The 22,022-nt window shown below is 39.1% G+C and overlaps 1 protein-coding gene across 1 annotated transcript in view; it reads left to right on the forward strand.

Annotated features, from left to right (window-relative positions):
• RUNX1T1 (RUNX1 partner transcriptional co-repressor 1) overlaps nt 1-22,022 on the forward strand; it is a 94,783-nt gene that overhangs the window by 54,344 nt on the left and 18,417 nt on the right. Inside the window, exons 5-9 of the mRNA XM_050891693.1 lie at nt 2,671-2,852; nt 10,778-11,028; nt 12,309-12,394; nt 13,045-13,246; nt 21,448-21,516. Coding sequence (XP_050747650.1) covers nt 2,671-2,852; nt 10,778-11,028; nt 12,309-12,394; nt 13,045-13,246; nt 21,448-21,516 — 790 coding nt within the window. The remainder of the gene's footprint in view (nt 1-2,670; nt 2,853-10,777; nt 11,029-12,308; nt 12,395-13,044; nt 13,247-21,447; nt 21,517-22,022) is intronic.

Below are 22,022 nucleotides of genomic sequence, written 5' to 3' on the forward strand. Positions count from 1 at the left end.
TTAGGGGACTATAAGCCAGTAATATCACGTTTGTTTGCAGTCAGTGTTTTTCTAACATATAGATCTGGCTTCTGGCCGAGAACTGGTTTGTATCTCTCACGTGTAGAGGTGTAGAAGTCTGTCTGCAGGCACCAGCAGCGATGCTGGGAGAAATGTGCTACTGCACGTTGACAGAACTGCCTCTGCTGTCAGAGCTGCATAAGCCTTTGTGTCCACGGCCATTTTGGTTTCAGAGTCTGTGTGAGTATGCTTGAGTTGCCTTAGGAGCCTGATCTCTCCCTGGTCACAGCAGGAAGAATGTCAGTGCTTCATTCTGCATCCAGCTTCTCAAAAACTAGTTCTTCTTATGTATCAGGGCCATGGTGACCAAGAAGCAGTCTGTACACTTGACCTAGCCATAGAGAGGTCCTGATCCTTTTTCTTCCAATAAATCAATTATTTTTATTACATGGTTTGATAAAGATTGTTTAGGATAATGTCTTGAGCAGATTGAAAGTACTTGTGTTTTCAGCTACTGCTTTTCTTCACTTTGAGTTTAAGTCTTTGTCCAAATGTTGCTTGATGCCATTATAAGCCCAAATTACGAGGCATGTCATTCATAGTTTTCTATAATAACTTCTAAAAAATTAAGAAACTGAGTAGATCCATGTTTAATAAATATATTAAAAGTTGTACATGTCTGTTCTGTGCACAGAAAATATGTTCAATCCATTTAGAATAACGGATACCTTTAAATGCAAATCTTCATGTTTATGGTTAAAGAGCAAGAATGAACATTTCTTTAGGAGAAGGAAAACAAGTAGCCAGTTCAAAATTTGGTTGTCTCCAGGAGCCAGGAGTGCCCATGTATGAAATAGGTCCCTTTTGTTTGTGATAGTGGATAGGGAATGCAAATGTGTTGTTTTTTCCTTGATTACTCAGCTGCAAAGCGGCTACATTTCTAGCTCACAGGCATGCTGAGATGTGATGATACATCTTCCAAGTATGCACCGCTATTAAAATCCTAGGTCTGATCCTATTATTTCTGCCAGATATTTATTTGTAAATATATGTAAACTTCTCCAATCATTTTTTGCCACGTGAAGAAGTTTAGGTAGTTGGGTGCCTTGACTTTGATTCTGTGTGAGCTTTTAAAAAATAACAATGAAATTAAAACAAGTGAAAAACCCTACTCACAAAAGCATTCAATACCTCTCTCTGTTATGTGGTAGCCTGGACAAAAATGTGACAGATAATAACTGAAAGAAGATATTTCTTTGGTACTTTCACAAAATATTTGTGTTCTGTGGAGGTCTGAAAAGACTTCATGTTCCACAACCGGTTGTCTTCCCATCCTAAGATAAGCGATAGCAATTGCTGGGGTTTTTTTGCTTTTGAAAGGTTCATATGTACTGACCCTATTCTGGCATTTTTTGTCGCACAGTGGATCTACTGTTATGGTACAGTAACAGGTGCTGGAGTATTTGCCATTGTTATAATGCTAGCAAAGTAATTTACCAAGGTCCTGTGCTCAAAACTTTCCAGAACATCTGCTTTTTGTGCTTGGTTCCCTGCACATCAGTTTCAGAATTTTTTTGACTTAAGAAATGTTTTCCTGTTTTTAAAGAAAAAGATTTTTCTTGGTGTGTCCCCCCCCCCCACCCGCCCCCGGGAGTTATTTCAAAAGCAAAAGGGACCATTGGAGTTCTTTGTCTTATGTCTAGTTACTAAAGGTCATGAAATTTAATCCAATACTTGAAAATCCCCAGGCAACAAGTCATTGTGCACTAGGCATGGAACAAGAGAGGTCAGGGCACATCACCTTATGGCACAAATAAGTAGGTAAGAAATGACTGGACTATCTTAGTCTTGATGTATGCATGTGCTGCAAAGAAAGGAAGATGTTTCCCAGGATGTGTAACTACCTCTGCCAAGGGGAAGGACATACAGTTCCACCTTGGTCCCAAATCTGGCAAGAAGTATGACTAAGTATGACCCCAGTAGATGGGCAAAATGTGCCACCCAGGGATCAATAAGCATTTTCAGTTCTCTGTGTCTGAGTCCTGGTACTCTCCAGCCCGTGACCCAAGTCCCAGTGGGGCCCTGAGAGGAAGGTTAAAAATACTTCAAGCTACATCTGGCTAGGAGGAGGGTCGTAGCCCTCAGGGTGATTAACTGAAGCTCTGGAACATGAGATTTTGTTGTAATCTTTATCTTCATATGTAACTGCAAGTGTAATGGGAAAGCTGAGGGCAATCCTGTTCTTCCCAAGGCCCTTGAAGGATGGTGACTGAGGCAACTTATAGGCCACAGATCCTATGATTTCGACCAATTTCTAAGTACTAACTGCAGTCTGAGTGGGAAACAAATATTGAAGAAAGGGGATGAAGTCAGCCAGGGCAGTGCTTTTTCCCTTTTTAAAGATGTGGAACTCAGACCCGGTTTTCTCACAGCATTTATATTTCCATTTTCAGTGAACTCCCATCCTTCCATGCATACTTACCACAGCCATGACCTGACCCCGTAAGGACGCTGCCTGCTTTCAGGCAGCTAACCACAACAAACCTCATTGAGGATGCTTGCAGCAGGCTCATCTCGGAGCGGGCTTTCCTTTGATTTTTGATTTTTCTGCTTCATCTCTGTTGAAACTACCTGCAAGCCGCCCTCTTAACGTGTGCAACGCTCTTGCAGGCCAATCTGCCCCTGCTGCAGCGGGAGCTGCTGCACTGTGCAAGGCTAGCCAAGCAGAACCCAGCCCAGTACCTCGCCCAGCACGAACAGCTGCTTCTGGATGCCAGCACCACCTCACCTGTTGACTCCTCAGAGCTGCTTCTCGATGTGAACGAAAACGGGAAGAGGCGAACTCCAGACAGGTGAGCACCGCTGTGCCTTTCACACCCCACTCAGAAACGTCCCGTGGGTCCAATGTGCCGAGCTCCCCTAGCAAGGGGGGGAGCGTGTGGTGGGTGCCCTGGGGGGAACTGGGATGGTGTTCCCTGGGTGCGGGTCCTGCCTTCATTACAGCTGTGCAACAGCCAGGTTACCTTTGTGTATGTGTGTATGCATGTGTATGTATACGTATATATATAGCTACATATACATGTACAGATATATCTCTGTGTATGTAAATATAATACACGCTCACACTGATTCAGGCAGCAAAATCGCCTGAGGACACACTGTGGTCACATCCACATAGAAGTAATACTGGCCAGCCAGTACCCTACTATTTGATGCATAGCATTTCTGTGCAGCATAAAGCAATGAGCAGCAGATCATTCCAGCTCCATATGCAAGTCCTTTGTATTTGAGGTTTTGTTGGACTAAACAGTAAATATGGGGAAAGTGGCTAGGCACTCATATTGGGAAGTACAAGGCAAGCTCCAGAGGGCAGTCAGGGCTTTGACTCCTCCTGCTGTGCCATGTTTCCATATCCATATATCCAATATGCATAAGGATATTTCTTCCAAACAGGAGAAATGTTCACTGAAATCTGTTTTGTTGTTGAGCTGAGAAAGAGTCCATGCAGAAACAGGATGAGCGAGCGCATGTGTGTGAAGTACAGTAGCTTTAGGGATATGGAACAGTTTTTCTTATTTGAATAAAGTTCTTTGTTTAGTGTTACAAGAAAATGACTCTTGTGGTTATTTATTTTTAACTGTCTTCCCATGATAGTGTTAGAAATTCAGCTAGCATATACATTTTACATTTGGGAGGCCCAATTACTGGATTTTTCTTAGTTTTGTTTGCCATGGATTTTACAGTGAGGAAAACTTTTATAATGCTGTTTTGCCAAATGCCACTACCTGCATGCCCAAGGCATGGCAAGGGTCCTAGTTATCTTTTAAATGAAAAAGGTGAAGATTTGCAAAGTCAAGAAGGCTTGCAAGTTTGTACAGGTGATGTTTTTGTGTAGGGACAGGCTGAGATAGCACAAAAACAAAGGGGAAACAAAGTCTGAAAGGTCATAGTAAAACTTCAAGCGTCTCGTAGCCAGAAGTGAACAGTAAAAATTAAAATAATGTAGCCATTAGATAGACAAAAATGTGAAAGTGTTTGAAATTAGCTTGCTTTAGGTTGTGTTTCAGGGAAATCATTATGGACCAGCAAGAAAATAAAGATACCAACAGAGGAGCTCTTTTCTGTGTACCCTCTTTCCACCATTTTTCCCTGACAACTAGACCAAACTGAAACAGCCATTGTTGTTAACACAAACCTGCTAACTGCATCCAAGAAAGGTGATTAATTTTTAGACATTTTCCATGTAGTCTCTTACTCCATGCAAAGAGATAACGTTTCCAAAGCTGAAATTTAGCTCCCTGGGGCAGTTCTGCTGCATATCCTCAGTCTTTGCAGAGTAGTGTACCAAAACATCTATTAAAAAGGCCTGTTAAGATCTTGTGCATCTTGTGACTAACTTAAATATCAGCATGCTGTAGTCCAGTGTCAGTAGCAGACACGGTGTTTTTCGTACAAATAGATAGATGCACATTAAATTATCTCAAAAGCACGTAAGGTCTTGCTTGACAGAGAATACAAAGGAGAAGAGGGATGTGCCTTCCTGACAGCCGTAGCTCACTTTTTTTTCTGGTTAATAGCAGTATTACTCGCTTCTCCCATAAGGCTACAAAGGAAAAATGGGCAATAAAATATTTCCATTGTTTTTCTTCCTTAACATTGTGGAATAATACTCGCGCCGCCCCCCCCCCCCCCCCCCCCCCCCCCCCCCCCCCCCCTTTGAGACTCAGTTTGACAGTGTTGAATTTCGGTTATTTTGTCATAAGTATGGTCTCACCTATGGTACCTTCAGTCCTGGTTGCGTGGGAGGGGATGGGTGGTGCAGGTAAAGGCCAGTACAAGAACTTAGTAATGAAAAGACTCTGTATTAGTCTAATAGCAAAAAGGACATGGGAGTAGCCCATAAGGGGACTGGCAGATCAGAAGAATATTGGATTTTAAAGTCAGCCTTCATCTTTTAATTAAAACTGAGGCTTAGACCTAGAGAGATTTAAGTCTGGTTTATGGATTTTGTTCTCGGTGTTTCTTTTTAGTTAAAATACATAGGTGCTCTTGAAACTTGACGTCTCTGCTCGCAAGCAAGTGCCTTTGGCTTCACAACTGAAGTCTCTCTTAGGCTCTGTCAAGCTCAAAGAGTCGTCATTTCCTCTCCAGGTAGTAACACAGCTTTTGGGGTGAGGGGTAGACAGTTTAACTTCCAGTGTTGTGGGTAAGACCCTGTGTTTGAATTCCCGGGGGCCAGGGAGGGGCTGTAATGCGAGGTGTCCCACTGGCCTGCACGCTCTGAGGTGCCAAAGCTATCAACTGGCAGCCTCTGTCAATCACCACTTGAAATTGGGCTCCTTAGTTCTGGGGAAGTGGTGTTTCAGAAAAACACGTCCTTTCTTTTATGACCTTGAGATTTTTTGCTGTCATGAAAGACCTGGAAGAGACTGCCCAGCTCACTCATTGGAATGGTGCCCTGAGCTTAAAAAATAAGTTGGTTTTTGCAGTATCAAGCAACCCTGTCACTGGTTAGTCACACCTACTTCTCCATTGACGATGAAAGATGATACAGAAAAAAATAAACTCATACAGTAGTTTTGGCTGAACCAAGTTCATTGGAGTTGTCTCATGCACTCAAGAAAATTTGTACTACAGATTTAGTAAAAAGAACAAGATCCTGTTGGAAAGATTCTTAAATTTACTGAATGGGAGTTTGCATACCTTTTAATTTGGATAATGTAAGTAAATCAACCACAAGAAACTGTTCTCAGAGTCAAAGCATGCCTAGACTGAGTGAGTATTGAAACCAAATACTTGACTGGCTTTATACTCATTACACTATTAATTATTTTCATTGTTTACAGAGGAGCAGAAAGAAACATCTGGAAATATATATATACCTTTTGTTTAGATATCTAAGTAGTTTTCAAATACACTGATAAAAATACAGTAGAAGATATGAGGCATCCTTTAAGAGGAGGGTTTGCTGTGACTCTGTTGTTAGAATATGGAAAAAAATTACTAAAAGGCAACATCGTTCCAGGGGAGCTAAATGCAGTTGCAATAATTTTGTTTGGAGGTATGTCTCTCACTGAAGTAAAATTCGGTATCTTTTTCACTTCGGGGGGGGGGGGGGGGGGGGGGGGGGGGGGGGGGGGGGGGGGGGGAGAAAGAGAGAGAGAGAGAGATTGTATATAATGTGTATGCAATCTCTCTCTCTCTCTCATATATAGATGGGCATGTGTGTATATGATACATACACGTATATATTAGAAATATATACACACACATTCTTCCATATTTACATTTTTCTTTTGGGCATGGGTAACTGCATACCCTTGATTCCAATAGAGGTAAAATACAGTAAGTATACAGTAAGGGATTAGGCAAAGGAAGTGGAACGTGTGTGTTGCGCATAACCACATCCACCTCATGGTTTTTTGTTAAAGAAAATCCTCATACAGTAATTTTTTCTGCTTATAATTTCAGAACCTTTTTTGCATATGCATTTTCCAATTCTGGTTATTTATCTGCATATCCAACTCTACTGTATGTGAGGTTTTATAGAGCAATCTGACAGCAGAGCTTCGTATTTTACTGAATGTTTTCTTGGTGCATATGGTCTGACACGGATGAGCAGCCACGGTGAGATTTTGGAGTCTATTAAACTAGCTCATTAAAAAGATCAATCTGTTTCTGTAATAACACTGGGAACCATCAGTCACTGCAAGAGAGAAAAACTGACACCTGAGGAGACAACACATTTTGGTAATTTGTTCATGACATGTCATGAACAAAGTGTTCACTATATTTTGTTTACAACTTTTGGAGTTTACATTTTACTGTAGTAAAGCAAAGGAACTTGGACCAATGTGAGTTTTTATTTTGGTGAATGAATGCTTAGTTATAAATAACACGATTTTAAATACCTTAACCACAAAAGACTTTTTGCTGATTAGTCATCCTTTGAGCTTGCTGGGAAGGGCTGTATGGCACATGAGCGTGTCATATAGTGACTACACATTTATGACAGCTGCCTACAAAGTGCATGTAGGATATAAAAATAGTCTGTTAGAATAGCTCTAATTTTGAGTGAGAAGAAAACGAAAGTGGCCATGATTGTTTTGTGACTTTAGAACATGCTGCTGTCATTGCTGTACCCTTGGCAGCCCTGACAAGGAATTCATGTCGAAGGTACCTGGGCAAAGAGACCAACTTTGGTAATTCTGTTAGGTAAATCTTCTTATATGAAGATGCTTCTCCACATCTCAGTAAGGTGAAGGATGCTCACAGCTCTTACAGCTATGCTGCTTGTAAGCCATGTGTAATTATGAAGAATTTAAAAAGAATTTTCTTCATATGAACTGTTAGCAAGGCAATATTAATATTTTCTGTAACACAGTATTATAAACAAAATAAGGTATTTTATTCCAGCAAAGCATTATCACTTGTTTGGTCATCAAGACTTTATTGGTGGAAGTCCAATTTAAATCAAAGCATCTTGCACAAATAGCAGATGAACAGCTTTGCCTCCTTCTTGCAAGCTGACTTCAGTGTTCTTTGAAATTGGTGTAATACTCTTGATCAGGTGAAACTTAATTTTCCAGCCAAGGCAGTTTTGCATGGTCAGATTTCCTACCCAGGAAATTATCCATAAATTACAATAATTTAAAACTGAAATGATAACTTAGAAACAACATAAAGTCTGTTAAATGGGTACAGACTAATGACTAGTATCTGTTCTGCTACCTTTAATCTGAGTAAATCATGGCTCCAAGTAAAATGACCACTTGCATGGTTATAGCTGAAGGACCCCATCTTTATCATATTGCCAATTTTCCAAATGACAGTGTCAATTTATGTGCACGTCAAGGAAAATGTGACCAACAGGAGCAAGTAAAAGAAAGGCAAGAAAATGTGTCAGTTAGGCTTCCCACACATTCAGTGTTATTTCCTCTCTACAGCTTGTTGTTGCTTTGCAAAATCAGATGGATCAGATAAAAATCAGATGAAATCAGATGAAAATTGTGGCGGTTTTGGATTTGGAACTAGTACTCGCGTGGGTCTGCCAATTACTGTGAAACAGGAGTACTTCCTCAGGCAGCTGGGGAAATGCTGCTGTCCCAAGGGGGTGAGACCTGGAAGAATGAGTAGGACTGAGATAGCAGCAGAATAGTAGGTTGAGTTCAGGGCATCTGAATTATGGCACTGTTCAGTACTCTGTCTTTTGTCACTATATTCAGTATATTCAGATATAGTAAATTTGCCAGTGATTCCTGTTCTGATGAGACTTTGGAAGTTGTTACCTTTTTATATATTTTAGGTGATCAGAAACACAAAATGAGTTTATGTACAGTCTCATTCTGGTATTCTGCTAAGTTGTTTATTTGGTCAGTGCAGAAAATATAACAATAAACTGTAGAATTAAGGTTTTAACACCCAGAGAAGACCCGAGAGCCGTTACCGAGCATAATAGCAAAAATAGGAATTTGATTTCAGTAAATGTGTTTTCAATGGTAGCGTTAATTTCTGTGTTAGTTAAACTCAGGGTTCTAGAAGAAAATGGATATGCCGGTGTGTTGTCCAAGCTAATGCAGTGCATTCCAGTTAAGGTAATTAAGTACAAAGCATTCCTAAAAAAACACAGAAGTACCTGTACAGTAAAGTGCAAATAGGTACATTTGTATGATAATATATGATTTTAACATGTAATTGTAGTGCAGAAAAGGAAAACTGGATTCCTACTTGTCGCAGTTTTCTGGTTTGCTTTTCCTACACTGAGTGATTAAAAAAAGTCAATGAAGTTATTGTATTATTTACAGTTTCTGATTTTTTCCCCATCTATCTTAGAGATCCTTCTAACCGTAACACTAAAGAACTTTGGCAAATGAATAGCTTGGCTTGTACATACAGGAAAGTCCATTTTTCGCTTGCATAGTATTTTTACAATTGAAAGACCTGGACATAGAGTTTGAGTAGATATGTGCAAAGAAAACACACACCAGCAACTAAATAGAAAACTTGTCTTGGAGAGCTGTCAAAAACATCACTACCCATTGGGAGTTACTGCAAGCAGTTCCATTGTGCCAAAAGTCATTAAAAATATATGATGGTCCTCAGGTTTTCCTGATTAGGAGTTTTCACAGCCATTCTGCATTTGCTTTGGAACAAGGTACATACTGCACTTTAACAAAGTATGTCTTTTGTATCTCTGCCCAAAATTAGAACAGCTGTCCTGCTGTACTGGTGAAAGATTCTCCCCTCTTGCCAAGTTAAGGTATAATAAAATATATGTACCTGCAGCTTTCTGGCATTAGTGATTGTAGTGAGGTCCCTGGAAAATCTCTTTACTCCTTCTGAAAACAGTGCAACCCATCTTTTAATTTCCTGCTGGTAATTGCAAGATCTTACTTTGATCCTCTCTCCCAGTGGATTTTGGCAAAGATTTGGTTTCATCCTTCCTCTCATTGGCATTAAAGGAGAACCTATTGAGAGGCAACAATTAATACATTGAGTGTTTCTCCACAGACAGTCCCTCAAGGTTGGTTGGTTGTGGGGGACGGTTTGCTGAAGGGCAGTTGGTTTTAATAGCAGGCAAACAAGAAAGTTAGATCAAATTTACCTTCCTGTCAACGTGACAAAAAATTCCGTTATTACTAGGAAGATATATTATGCCATCTGTAAATCATGGAGGAGAAAGTTCTCTTTAAAAAAGGCCGGAATATATCAGCTGTTTAGTAAAGGTTTTTGGAAGGAGGGATGAAACCTCAACAGTTTGCGATATTTATATCTAATAACCTTTCTGTTCAAAGCTAATATTTTGTAGGTTTTGTTTATTCCAGTGGTAAAAAAAACCCATACTTGAGTGAAACAAAGCTTCCCTAAAAGGAGTTGTGAACCTGTTGAAGGAACTCTAGCCCTTCTTTTTTTATTTTAATGGAAAATGAGTTCAGTGTGTGAGTTCCAGGTTCTGAGGCAGAGGTGCAAGTAGCTGATTATGAATTGAATTAACGAGCATCTATAAAGTAAAAAACTGCCCTTCTCCCTGATAGCTCTTCAAAGTTGCCTGAGCATAAAACCCCTGTCTAAGAGTAATGGAGTGGGAAATCTTGAACGTTATTGAGGACTTGAGTCTAACGACATCTTCCTGCAAAATTAATGACAGTCACAGCACCTTTGACTGAAATTGCCCAGATGGTACAAAAATGTCTGAAGGAAGCATTTCTCACCATCTAGAGTAATTCCTGCCCAAAGTCTTAGTGTGACACTGATCTTGATGGGAGCTCATCCTGGCATTACGTATAGCCAAGCTTCAGCACACTGACACGCACTACCTTAAGACTGTATGCTATCCTCTTGAAAAAAACACTTTTCTTTAACTGCAGATTTCCCCTAATCACTATAGGGTATAGCACTAGTAAAAGAAGGAATTTCTCGGCCTCTAGCTTCATGTATCAGTTGTTTGTTTCAGCTCTGCAATTAGGTGTGTATCCATCCCATCGGCCTGTGATTTCAGCGAAGGCTGCTTGCTCTCCAGCCCAACTCTTGAAGCCGCTCCATCAGAAGGCTCACCCTGCTAGTATTTCTCAAGTTACAGGGATAGTTAGACAAGGTGAATGTGTCCTATGTATATTTTGAATGAGCAGTGTTATGAAATGTTCTGCAATACCACACACTTGGAGCAAAGTGAAAGAACAAGCTTTAGTTCCTGAAGCTGCACGTGTAGGTGGGGGTGCGTGTTCCTGAGCAGCTCTGCTCCCTAAGTGAATTAAAGTTCCTTTGCTTTGTTTTTCAGAACCAAAGAAAATGGCTTTGACAGAGAGCCTTTGCACTCAGAGCATCCAAGCAAGCGGCCCTGCACTATTAGTCCAGGCCAGCGGTACAGTCCAAATAATGGCTTATCTTATCAGCCCAATGGTCTGCCTCATCCCACCCCACCTCCACCTCAGCATTATCGTTTGGATGATATGGCCATTGCCCACCACTACAGGGACTCATACAGACACCCCAATCACAGGGACCTCAGGGACAGAAACAGACCTATGGGTAAGGCATGTTGATTTTCTGCATTGTTTTTTTAGGTTTCTCTTTTCCTTGTGATTATATTCTGTATTGTGAACAGGGGGTTTTTTGCTGATTAAATATACCTGCCATTCAGATATAGCCTTTATAGCTGTTTGTCCATCTAGCTGCTTCTAATGGCCTTATTTCAGATCTATATTTGTAAAAGGGGATTGAATTGTGTCTTTGCTACACTCTAAAGCAAGAGAGTCAGAAGGAGGATGAACCCGTGCTTTCACAGCTGCGTAGATGACATGGACACTCAGGTGTCTCAGGCAACCATATGTAGAGACTTTAGTTTTTCTTCTAATGCCACGTTTGTGACGATAACAACATCGATATAGCTTGATTTCAGCTTAGACTAGAGGAAAGTTATTAGCCTTTGGAGAAGTGTTTCGTGAGTAACATCTCAAGAGTGCGGTGCAGCGCGGGGATGTCTGCAGAGGATGCAAACAGCAGAAGCACCAACCACACCCCACACAGCACGTTTTGCTTTAATGGGATGTCTGATGTTCTTGGATTTGCCTGGCTTGCTTCACATCTGCACTTACTATTCTTCCTTGTTTTAAACAAATCTTCAATAAAAGAGGAACATTTACAAATATTCAGCATCTGTATAGAGGAGGCTAAACAAAGAGCAAGTGTCGGTTCCTCTTGAGTGTTGATAATAAATACTGGCTTGGTTGTATCATGTTGTCAGCTGCTCTGATATATGTGCTACATTTTAACCACATGTTGTTTAAACATCTGTGAAGGGATGAACCCTTAATGATGCTCTGTTGACATGGTAGTAATTACTGCATTTAGTGAAATAACATTGAGTTTATACTAATATTTTTTCAACTCTGAAGTATAGCTAGTATTCGATAAACTGAGTTACCAAATAATTGTCTTGCTGACTTCTTCAAGTAGTGCAAATGAAAAATTATATATTGTATTATATGCTATATATATTATAATTGTATATAGTCAGAAAGGGTTATGTTCATTTTTGAGAGGTCATCTTGCAACCTACAGAACTTGCAGAATTGAAGACATTAAACTGAGTAAAACAGTAGCATCTTGTGTGGGGAAAAGTGCTAAAGAGAACTTAGAGCAAAGTTTTTAAGCATCCATTTATTTTTGTGGTGGCATTCCTGATACTAGACCAGGTAATATATGATGATATATTTGTCTGACAGGCCTTTTTTTCTCCTCCCTCCCCCCACCCCCCCCGCCCTGAGGACTCCCAACATTGTAAACATGATTTTACCCCTTTTTGGCAGGGTTGCATGGCACACGTCAAGAAGAAATGATTGATCACAGGCTAACAGACAGAGAATGGGCAGAAGAGTGGAAACACCTTGACCATGTAAGGGCTAAATGTACTCTTATGTATAAATGTCTGAAAGGAGCCCTTCTAAGATAGGAATTTAAAAATTTTCTTTTAAAACAAATCTGAATGCCAGGACAAGTTTTGAAAGCGTTGGTGATTAAATCAGAGGGTTTGATGTTCCCCATTAGGTAGCTCGTACCAGGCCTTGCTATTAAGTGCCTCCTGCAGTATCCTAATTACTACAGGCTGCCAAAAGGGGAATGGACTCTGCTCTATAAACCCTGGATCTGGGACACATTGGAGTTGTTCTTGGAATTTATTAGCTCTTAGGCTAATAGATGATGCCTAATTTGTAGGCATCAGTTCTGGACCAGATCTCCTGGCCTCTGTGGTGCCATGTGATACTAGTGGTGGGACTACAGTCTGTTCAGTCTTTTCCTCCTTGTCTTCCCCCTTTCCCCCAGAAATCCCTATCTGTACAGTTTAGGATCACCAGTTAAACAGAAAGGGATTGTCATTCTTAAAACAAGACTAGAATTTTTCAGCTGTATTTGAGACAACAGGGAGAGACTCCATCATTATTAAACCCCAGGCACTCAGCACATTAATGTTTTCTTTATTTTTCTGTCAGTTCATGAATAAAATGTTCTTTTTTGTTTCTCTGCTCCATCCACCGCTGTGAATAGCTGTTAAACTGTATAATGGACATGGTGGAAAAAACTAGGCGATCTCTCACTGTACTACGGCGATGTCAAGAAGCAGACCGTGAGGAGCTTAATTACTGGATACGGCGGTACAGTGATGCGGAAGATTTAAAAAAAGGCGGTAACAGCAGCAGTAGTCATTCCAGACAGCAGAGTCCAGTGAATCCAGATCCAGTTACATTAGGTACCGTATCCTCATTAAAAATTGTTTACCGGTCCTCTTTCAGCTCAGCTAAGTTCTAGGTGAAGTTCGTATTTGGTCTTCTGATTCTTCTTTGTGACAGCGATGAAATATTCCTCTCTGCTGACTACTGAATTAACTATAACTTTTATGCCCTAATAGTCATGTTTAGATGTGGAATGGTTTGGGTTTTTGGGTGATGCTTGGTCATTTGCTTTCCATTCAGCAATGTCTGAGAGTGGTGGGGCGGGAGGACAGACTGTCATGTAGGGATGGCAGAGCAGTGGGATGTGCACTGCCTCTCCGTCCCTTCCATCTTCCTCCCTTGCCTGCTTGATTAAGGAAATCCATAGGTGCTTCTGGATTGTTAGCACTGTGAAATCAAGGGCTTTCACCTTCTCGAATCAAATGACTTAACTTGGAAGTTGTCTTTCTAAGGAAATGAAGGGAGATACAAAGATATGGGCACTTCTTAGCTGTACTTGGTTTCCATATGAGAAAGAAACAACATCTGGGATGCCCACAGCCATGCACACACGATCTTCCTAGGTCTGTGTCCACCGCTGCAGCTCACGCAGGTATGTCTGAGTTCGTTTGGGTACTGCTCACTGTGTAGTTAGTTACACGGAGCCGCCCAGAGCTCAGCTCGAGCTGCAAGGCCCACTTACAAGGAGCAGACCAAGCAGTTGGACTTTCACCCCCTGCAGACCTTCAGTCACACTTGCACGATACCTCACACAACTACTCCAAGACGACTCTGCTGTATAAAAACGAGCTTTTATTTTGTGGGCTTTTTGTAATTTATTAATACGTTGGCCTGCTTCTACCCCATCCCCTCACTTTTACGGCAGGTGTGGTAAAGAAACACATCTGGGTGATGCCTTTTTATTGTTCTCTGCTCTTTTGAAGAGAACAGCAAACTATGATTGCTTGTCTGATACTTATCTTTAAAAAAATAAATTGTCCATATCGAATGCCATCTACTCAAAATCATCATAAACTGTGGTCATTAGTAGAATTGCATGTGTGTGTTATTTTGCAACTGTGTCTTATTTAAGGCTGTGTTTTCCTTTTGCCCTTAAGAATAACTTATTAAATCTAAAAGTTATTTAATTGCAAATAGAAAAACAGAAAAACAAATCTAATGCCCTCTCCATCTTCCTAATGCCCTCTCCATCTTCCTCTTGGTAAATCTCTAGAGTTATCACCGTAATATTTGGTGCCTCTTGATAACAAACCTTTTTTGTGTGTGTGTGTGTGTGTGTGTCAAATGATCTGAGCCAATAGCTCTATAAATTAGCTTCAGTCAGTGAAAGGAAGGGTTATGGAAGTGTGGTTCCCAACTTCACTAATAAGTCTAGTCCCTAGAGGAGCCCTTCTCAGAAAGAAGCATTCAGGTAATGGCTTGTACGGATAGTGTTAAATGTAATGTAAAGAAAGACTCATAAATACAGCATCTGAAACGTTGATCACATCTTCAGCTTCGGGAAGAACACTTGTGAGGAAGCCCCTAGATCTAAAGTGGTGGCACCCTTCTCTAGTAAAGCTATGATGCAAAAAGAGCCAGGCCATGGTGCTTGTAAGTACAGTTAGTAGGTAAAAAAAATGAAAGGAAACTGAGTTTTTATAATTTCCCCAAAGAAACTGGAACTCAAGACATTCATCAAAACTTTATAGATAATAGCACAATCCAAGAAAAATAGTCATAACCACAACAATAGCGATAAAAGGTAAAATGAAGATCAAACATACAATTAGATCCCCATATTATAATTTTGTTTGTGTATTTGTCAAGATGAATTCTTGGAAACAGCAAAATCTGTTTGCTTAAAAAGACATTATATGGCACAGTCTTCAGCATTGGACACACCAGTCACCTCTGCAGTACTATGGGTGCAACTCACTGGCTGGAGTGAGTCCCTTTCAATTTTAACATGTCCATTTTGGTTATTTCGCTTTAAAAACTACTTCTGAGACTCATGGACATGAAACTTGAATCTCTTCAGTGATGTAGCATCCACATCAGTTGTAAATATTGATAAGTGCTTTTAAGTCTGACATGTAAGGCAGAAAATACTTACTTCAGAGTCTATGGAAAGGTAATCCTTATGTTACTTCAAATCTGGTGATAATCTAGTTAACAAAACAAAAACTCCTAACATTCAGAGGTATAATACAATTGAAGCAGTGTCTGTGAGCCTTGAGACGCTGTTCTGTTTAGGGCTTTTTGTTTTAGTTTTGAAGTGAGAAGGAAGGGGTTGAAAAATTCCTCCAATATTTTAATTAAAGTGCCACAACATGTAAATATGTTTTTTTGCTGCAGGGATTCTAAATGTCAGTGATTCCCCTTTGTACTTTTTTTTTTAAACGAGGTAATCCACCCTTTAAATCCATCTTGTCATCTCCACTAGCAAGAGGAAAAAAAAAGGGGACCATATGGCTACATTGTCTGTGCCTTTGTTTCTTTTTCTTTATGATTAAAATATCATCACTGAAGTGATAAGTTCTCACTATAAACATTATGCCACGGTCTTCATAGATAGCTCTTGCTGAAAAACTCTGAGCTGAAATTTAGCATAGATAGTTTGAGTCCAAAAGAAATTGAAGAAAATTCTGATTGTCACTTTGAACCAGTAGACCTTTTTTTCTGCCAGAGATTTTTGTGCTTCTTTTAATTTGACATCACTGTAAATCATGTTGACAGTTTGCAGTATTTGATCGATATTTTTCTGTTGATATATTTAATTAAGAAATCAAATGAAATATTTGATCATTCGTTTTAATGCAGTGTAATCCAATACATGCATTAGCCAGCTACAACAGGTTACAAGCTGTCATTATTCTCCGAGAGTGTGTTGAAGGTAAGATGGGTCCATTCTTTTCGGTCTGAATAATACATGTTTATGAAAGTCTAAAAATGACTCAGACTTTATATATATTCACTTGATGAACTGTGATGGTCTATGAAGTGAATAATACATCATCTGACTCCTCCATTTCTGCTGAAGAATTTCAGTACTGCATACTGCAGCAGGACTGCAACTTTCATCCTAATAGTGAATAATTACACATATCAGACATTGTATACTGAAATACACACAGTCAGATAAATTAAAGATGAGAGTTCTTCAACGTTGTGGGTTATAAACAAGATCTATAACCTTATTGAGTGCATCTGTGGCTCTAGATAAGTGGTGTAGGCACACATCAGAAGGTCTGCAGCGATGTTGATATTTTGTGTCTGTTGAATTTATCTGAATGGAAATCTTACAAAATAGAGTTTGAAATCTCTAACCGAAGAGTGCCAATACCTGCAGGATTTGCCCCAGGAAGCCAGGATTCTCAGAAGTGTATGAATTTGTCAAAAACACATAGCTTAGCCATTTCTTAATACATTTTTAAATGTTGACCCTTTCAGAGCTAGTTTATATTTTATCAAAGGTTGTTCGGCCTCGTAATTTCAGTGTTAGCCAGGGCATTCCTACAAATACATGTGTCTTCATGCTGCGATTATAAAATCTTTCCTTTGCCATTTGCAGATAATTAGCATTGCTGTGATATGCATGATATTCTCAACATGAGCTAACGGGAATGCTGTGAATACCACAGTAACATTTATAACTTGTAATTCTAGAATGTAAAGCCTCTGTAATACTGGTCACTGATGATATTAAGTATTGCTCCTAATCCACTCGCTGCACGGGAGGTTTGGGCTGGATTGTGGCATACTGAATTGCATGCTGTTAGATAGGGCTACAGCTGCAGAAACATTGCGCGTTCGTATTCTCAGTATTCGGTTCTGACTTGATCTTGGTTGAGGATGATTCACTAATATGGTACCTGTGTGGTTTTCCTTTTCTTATTCTTTTTAAATGAGAACACAACTGTATTTTTAACGCAATTTCATATCTGTTCAAGGAGTGTTGTAATAGATACAAAAACGTATTAGAGAGCAAAGAAGGGCAAAGGTACATAAAAACACTTGAAACTCATGCCCCCCAACAAGGTTAGCAAGGTAGTCTCATCCAGTATTATACTTCTTCAGATTTGTATCTATATATTTCATTAATTGGAGTGGCACACTTTTGAGCTTGACTCTTACAAACAAGGCAGTGAATATTTGATATTTGTTGCTCTGGGAAGTTTTGTGTTTGTTGTCTGTGTCCCACCAATGGTGTTACATTTATTATAGGGTAGAATGAAGCAAAACTTGCATATGAAATATGAAAAGCATATAAATACATATAAAAGCACATATATTTCATATATGAAATAATATATAGTTCAGGGGTGGTTATATGCAGCTTTTATTATTTTTGAGCCCTAATGTTCACTGTGGCATATAGGATATTGTTGTCACTGCCAGTATTTTCATAAATACAAGAAATTCTAAAAGATCCTCAAAAGATCAGCTGTTCATCTCCGTTTCTTGATATTTTATTGTTACAGGCTTGGATGTCATTGTCCAGTGATACTCCATTCTTTTGTATTGTCAACCCATCTTCTGTTCCTTCTTTCCAAATATGGATTAGGCTTTTTGACAGTTTTGAACACATCTTTTCCTTTTAAGTCTTTCTATTCTGTTTTCTTGGGTTTGGTCCCTATTATCGTGTGAGAGTTCATATCCTTTATTTGGTCCTAGCTTTTCGTCTCAGTTTCACTTCCCAGACCCATATTTATTTCTGCTCTTACAACTCTCCACGTCTCTCTCTTTCAGTACTTTCAGCACCTATTCTCTTTATCTTAAAACCACCAAAAATAAGCAGTCTACAAGATGTTTGTACTCATTAAACTCCAGAAACCTGGTTGATCAATTAACTGTTAATGATTCTTATGGTTGAATGTGTTCTTGAAATAAATACACCAGGGCCCATATGGAACCCAGCACCATATTGTGACAATAGGACTTTTTTTGGTGAATGTTTTCTTTCTTTAAAAAAAAAAAATATCCAGGATAGACTAAAAATAGTACCTTTTCTATATATTTTACAAAATAATATATTATATTGTTCCCTGCTTTTCCATAGAATGAGGGCTGAAACCGAGACCAATTTTTGTGTCTTTTCCTCATATGTATTCTTATGTCCCAGTCCAACAACTTTCTTGCTGAAAAGTTTATTTCACATTAAAGTAGAAAATTCCAAAAACATTTTTGATTTCAAAATCTATTTTATTTTTACTTCATTTAAGGTCTTCACAGACAAGTACTGATTACTTTCATGTATATGTGCTTTTTATTTTCCTTGTTGGGCTTTTTCATCTGGTTCAGTAGGAACTGGACTGATTATCAGCAAGTGCTTTCAAACCATGCCTTGTGAATTTCAAGTAAATTCAGTAGTGTACATCCCCTTGTTCTGCATAATAACATTGTTGCATTTTCATCATTAACAAACCTTTGTAATATATATCTGACATGTAAAGCCTTTTCCGTTATCGTTTTCTGTATGAGCTGCCTTGTTGCTTCAGGTTATTCCTAATTTTGTCTGATTTCATTCCGTTCCTTCCAGGCAGAATTTACTTTGACTTCTAGATGCTGCAGTCAGTCAGTTAATATAATGCGTTTTCCCCATTATTTCAAGATTTTTGCAGTTGGTTTTACATTTAGTATTTTAGGGACTTCACTCAATTGTGTTACTTTTGGTTTGCGTTTGCTAGACGTGCACATTAAGATCTTTTGTGTTTTAGTTTTAGTGAGCAAGTTCTGTGATCCTTAATCTGAAAGACATCTTACCATAAAAGTAATAGTAATATAAGACTTATATCCTCTGGTCGTGTCCTGTAGTTTAGCGCCGAAAAGAAGATTGTTTTCACGGACTCATCACCACTGACTAAACAATAGCCATGTTAATAATATTTTTCTTGCTTGGAAAATATGGTTTTTATTATCTTCATAAGTGCTTCTTGTCTTTTTTTGTGCACTATTCCAAACTATGGGAAAGTCTCTTACAAGCTCTTGATTTAATTCTTCTTGCAGAGGATCTCATTCCTCATGTAAATAATTTGTGGTTGGAATAAGAGCTTGATTGATGTTTATGTTTTGGAAATTTTAACAATTAGCTGGCAATCTGGTCATTTATGTCATTGAATTCCATTTTTGGAAAGTCATATGTACCAAAAAATCAGCTCCACATCTCTTTATTTTTAATACTAAGTACCATGGTAAAGGGCTTAAATCAAGGTTATGATCCCCTTGCAGTGGATGGTACCTTAAATAGCTGACAGGAAAACTCAACACAAAGTACAAGATGTGAATGCAACAAACCCCTTGTTTTGCCACATTTGGAGTCTGGTTGGATCTTTTCCTGCAGGTATTGCAGGAAGAGCAAATAACAGTATTTTAATTTTTCGCCTTTAGTTTTCCTGAGCTTTCAAGCAATGTTTTCTGCTGCTGCCTCTGTCCCTGACTGAACTGGCACTGTGCCCATAACTCTAAAAGCCTCCAAGGGATGAGAGAAGTGTACACAATGATATTTGTCGTCTCCAGAATCATACGAGCCAAGTGATACTGAGACTTTTCCCATTTTCAGCATCAGGTCTGAAGTCCTCCATCAAGTCGATTAAACCAATGTAAATAGTTAGCTGTTTTGCAGTATCTTGCACGCACGCCCCCCATCATTTTATGCTCGAGAGGTGTGAAATTCTGCCTACAAAACTCCATTTTATTTTCATCCCATCCTTTAGTGACAAACAGAAGAGCTGGGGAAATCCACTCAGCTGCCTGTCAGATGGGAAGATTCAGTCCACCCCGTCGGTGTCTGCAGATTCATGTGCTAGAAACTGCATCTGTGGCACAGTGCGCAGGGACTGGGATTCCCTACTCTCTGCATAGCTGAAACGGCCCCTGTCATTTCCACCTTTGTTAGCTGTCTGCAATATTAAACGTCATCTTTTAAATGTATTTAAGTTTCTGTAGCCTATTGTATATAACCAGTACTGCATCCATATGTGTGGTGATGTAAAAAACAATTTGCAAAACCTAGTGATTCAACCTTTTCCTTAAAAATACTATTTTTTGACCAAGTTGGTGAATAATAACTTTAAGATACAAAAATGAATATATTTAGTAAAAATCAGTATTCAAAGAATGGCATGTGTACTTCTGTTACGTTTCAAACTCAGACATCAAACAGGATGTTTAATTTCTAGCAACATCTCTAAAAAGATTCAAACCTTATCTCTAATGTAATAAATCAAGTTATTTTATTTTGACGGTTGAGTTCTGTCACACAGACAATAGTAATCATGGCATTGAACTTACCTTTATGTTTTTGTTTTGTTTTTTTTTTTTTAATTTCTCCTCTCTTATTTGAAAAATAGTTAATCAATTTTTAAATTGTATTTGAAGAGAGCAGCTTTTCATCTGCTGAGAATCTGTATGCTAAATTTCAGGCCAAAGTGAATTTTCTTTCTGTATTGTCTGATTTTGCATCTTTGAAGTCCGTGTGGAAGGGATCTTGCTGATTCCAGAGCTCTTAGACTCAGGCGCAGAGGTTAAACCCTTTAAAAAAAGAGGAGAGGGGGAAAGAGCTGTCAAAACGTGATTGAAATATATGGGTGAATTATGAGCTTCAGCTCCAGTGAGGTTGTTTGGCAGCATATGTACTTAGGGGCTTCACCTAAAGTTAAAGGTTCTGTTTTTCAAACTCGTGCAGCTACAGTTACCAACATAGGCTCAGATATAGGAAAGCATAGCTCTGAAGATAGAGAAACACCCCTTTCTTTTTCTTATTTGATCACTGGAATGACATCTTGGCTTTTATCTCTGCTCGTCAGTAGCCATTCTCTTTTCACAGAGCAGAAGTGCCAAACCCGGACCGTTGCCCTCTTTCTTCTTCCTTTTCATAAACATAATGACAAAAGATGAAGCACGTCACTCCCTCAGTTGGTCTCGCAAAGCCAGCCTTAAAAGCGTGGAAACTGTCACATAGAGTTGACTTGAAATGCTGTAAAATAAAAATAAACCGAACTAGTCTCAGCTTGGCTTAAGATGAGACATTTGAGTCCTAAACATTGATCTGGTCTATGTGACATTTGTGAGCTATGGCCACGGCATCTGTTTTATTTTGAGTAAAGAAAAACTTCATGTGATTTTTTGTCTGAGCAATAAGTAAAGGGAAAAGGTATTTCTTTAAGCCTTGTTCTCAACAAGCAAGCATTGCTTATGATGCTCTTTCTTTTTCCCTCCGCACCCCCTCCTCCTGCAGAATCACATCGGGAATTCCTTCACAGGCCTGCGTCTGGATACGTGCCAGAGGAGATCTGGAAGAAAGCTGGTAAGAACTGTTTAAAAACACCAGCTTAGTCTTCTGGCAGCTGTGTGCAGTTGTTAATGCACTGATGTGAGGAATGAAAAAAAGAAAAAAAGAGCTTACTAGTAACAAGAAGAAATTGTGTTTAATAATCTTAAACTGGAACTGATCAGGACATGAAATAATCTTTATAATAAGAGCATCTGCTGCTATGGTTAGGGGGATATCAGTACTTCCATTAAGGACCTCTATTTTCAGGGGCTATAATGTTTTCAGGCTGAAACTTGATATGCTAAAGTTTCAGTCTGTTAGCAATTTAAAAAAAAAAGTTTGTGTGGGATTTTTTTTTTTAAGGTTTTTACCTAGTTAAGGTAAGAATTCCCAAAGGATGGAAAAAAACCTAAATATACCTGCTAAAGAAAAACCTTCAGCTATGCAATGTAACCACTCTTAATTTTAAAAAGATTTTGTGCCTGTTAGCCCCCAGTGAAGTCTGTGCTCATAAACCTGCAAAGTTTTCAATGAAGTAA

This window comes from Gymnogyps californianus, chromosome 2, assembly GCF_018139145.2.
Source record: "Gymnogyps californianus isolate 813 chromosome 2, ASM1813914v2, whole genome shotgun sequence".
Classification (NCBI taxonomy): domain Eukaryota; kingdom Metazoa; phylum Chordata; class Aves; order Accipitriformes; family Cathartidae; genus Gymnogyps; species Gymnogyps californianus.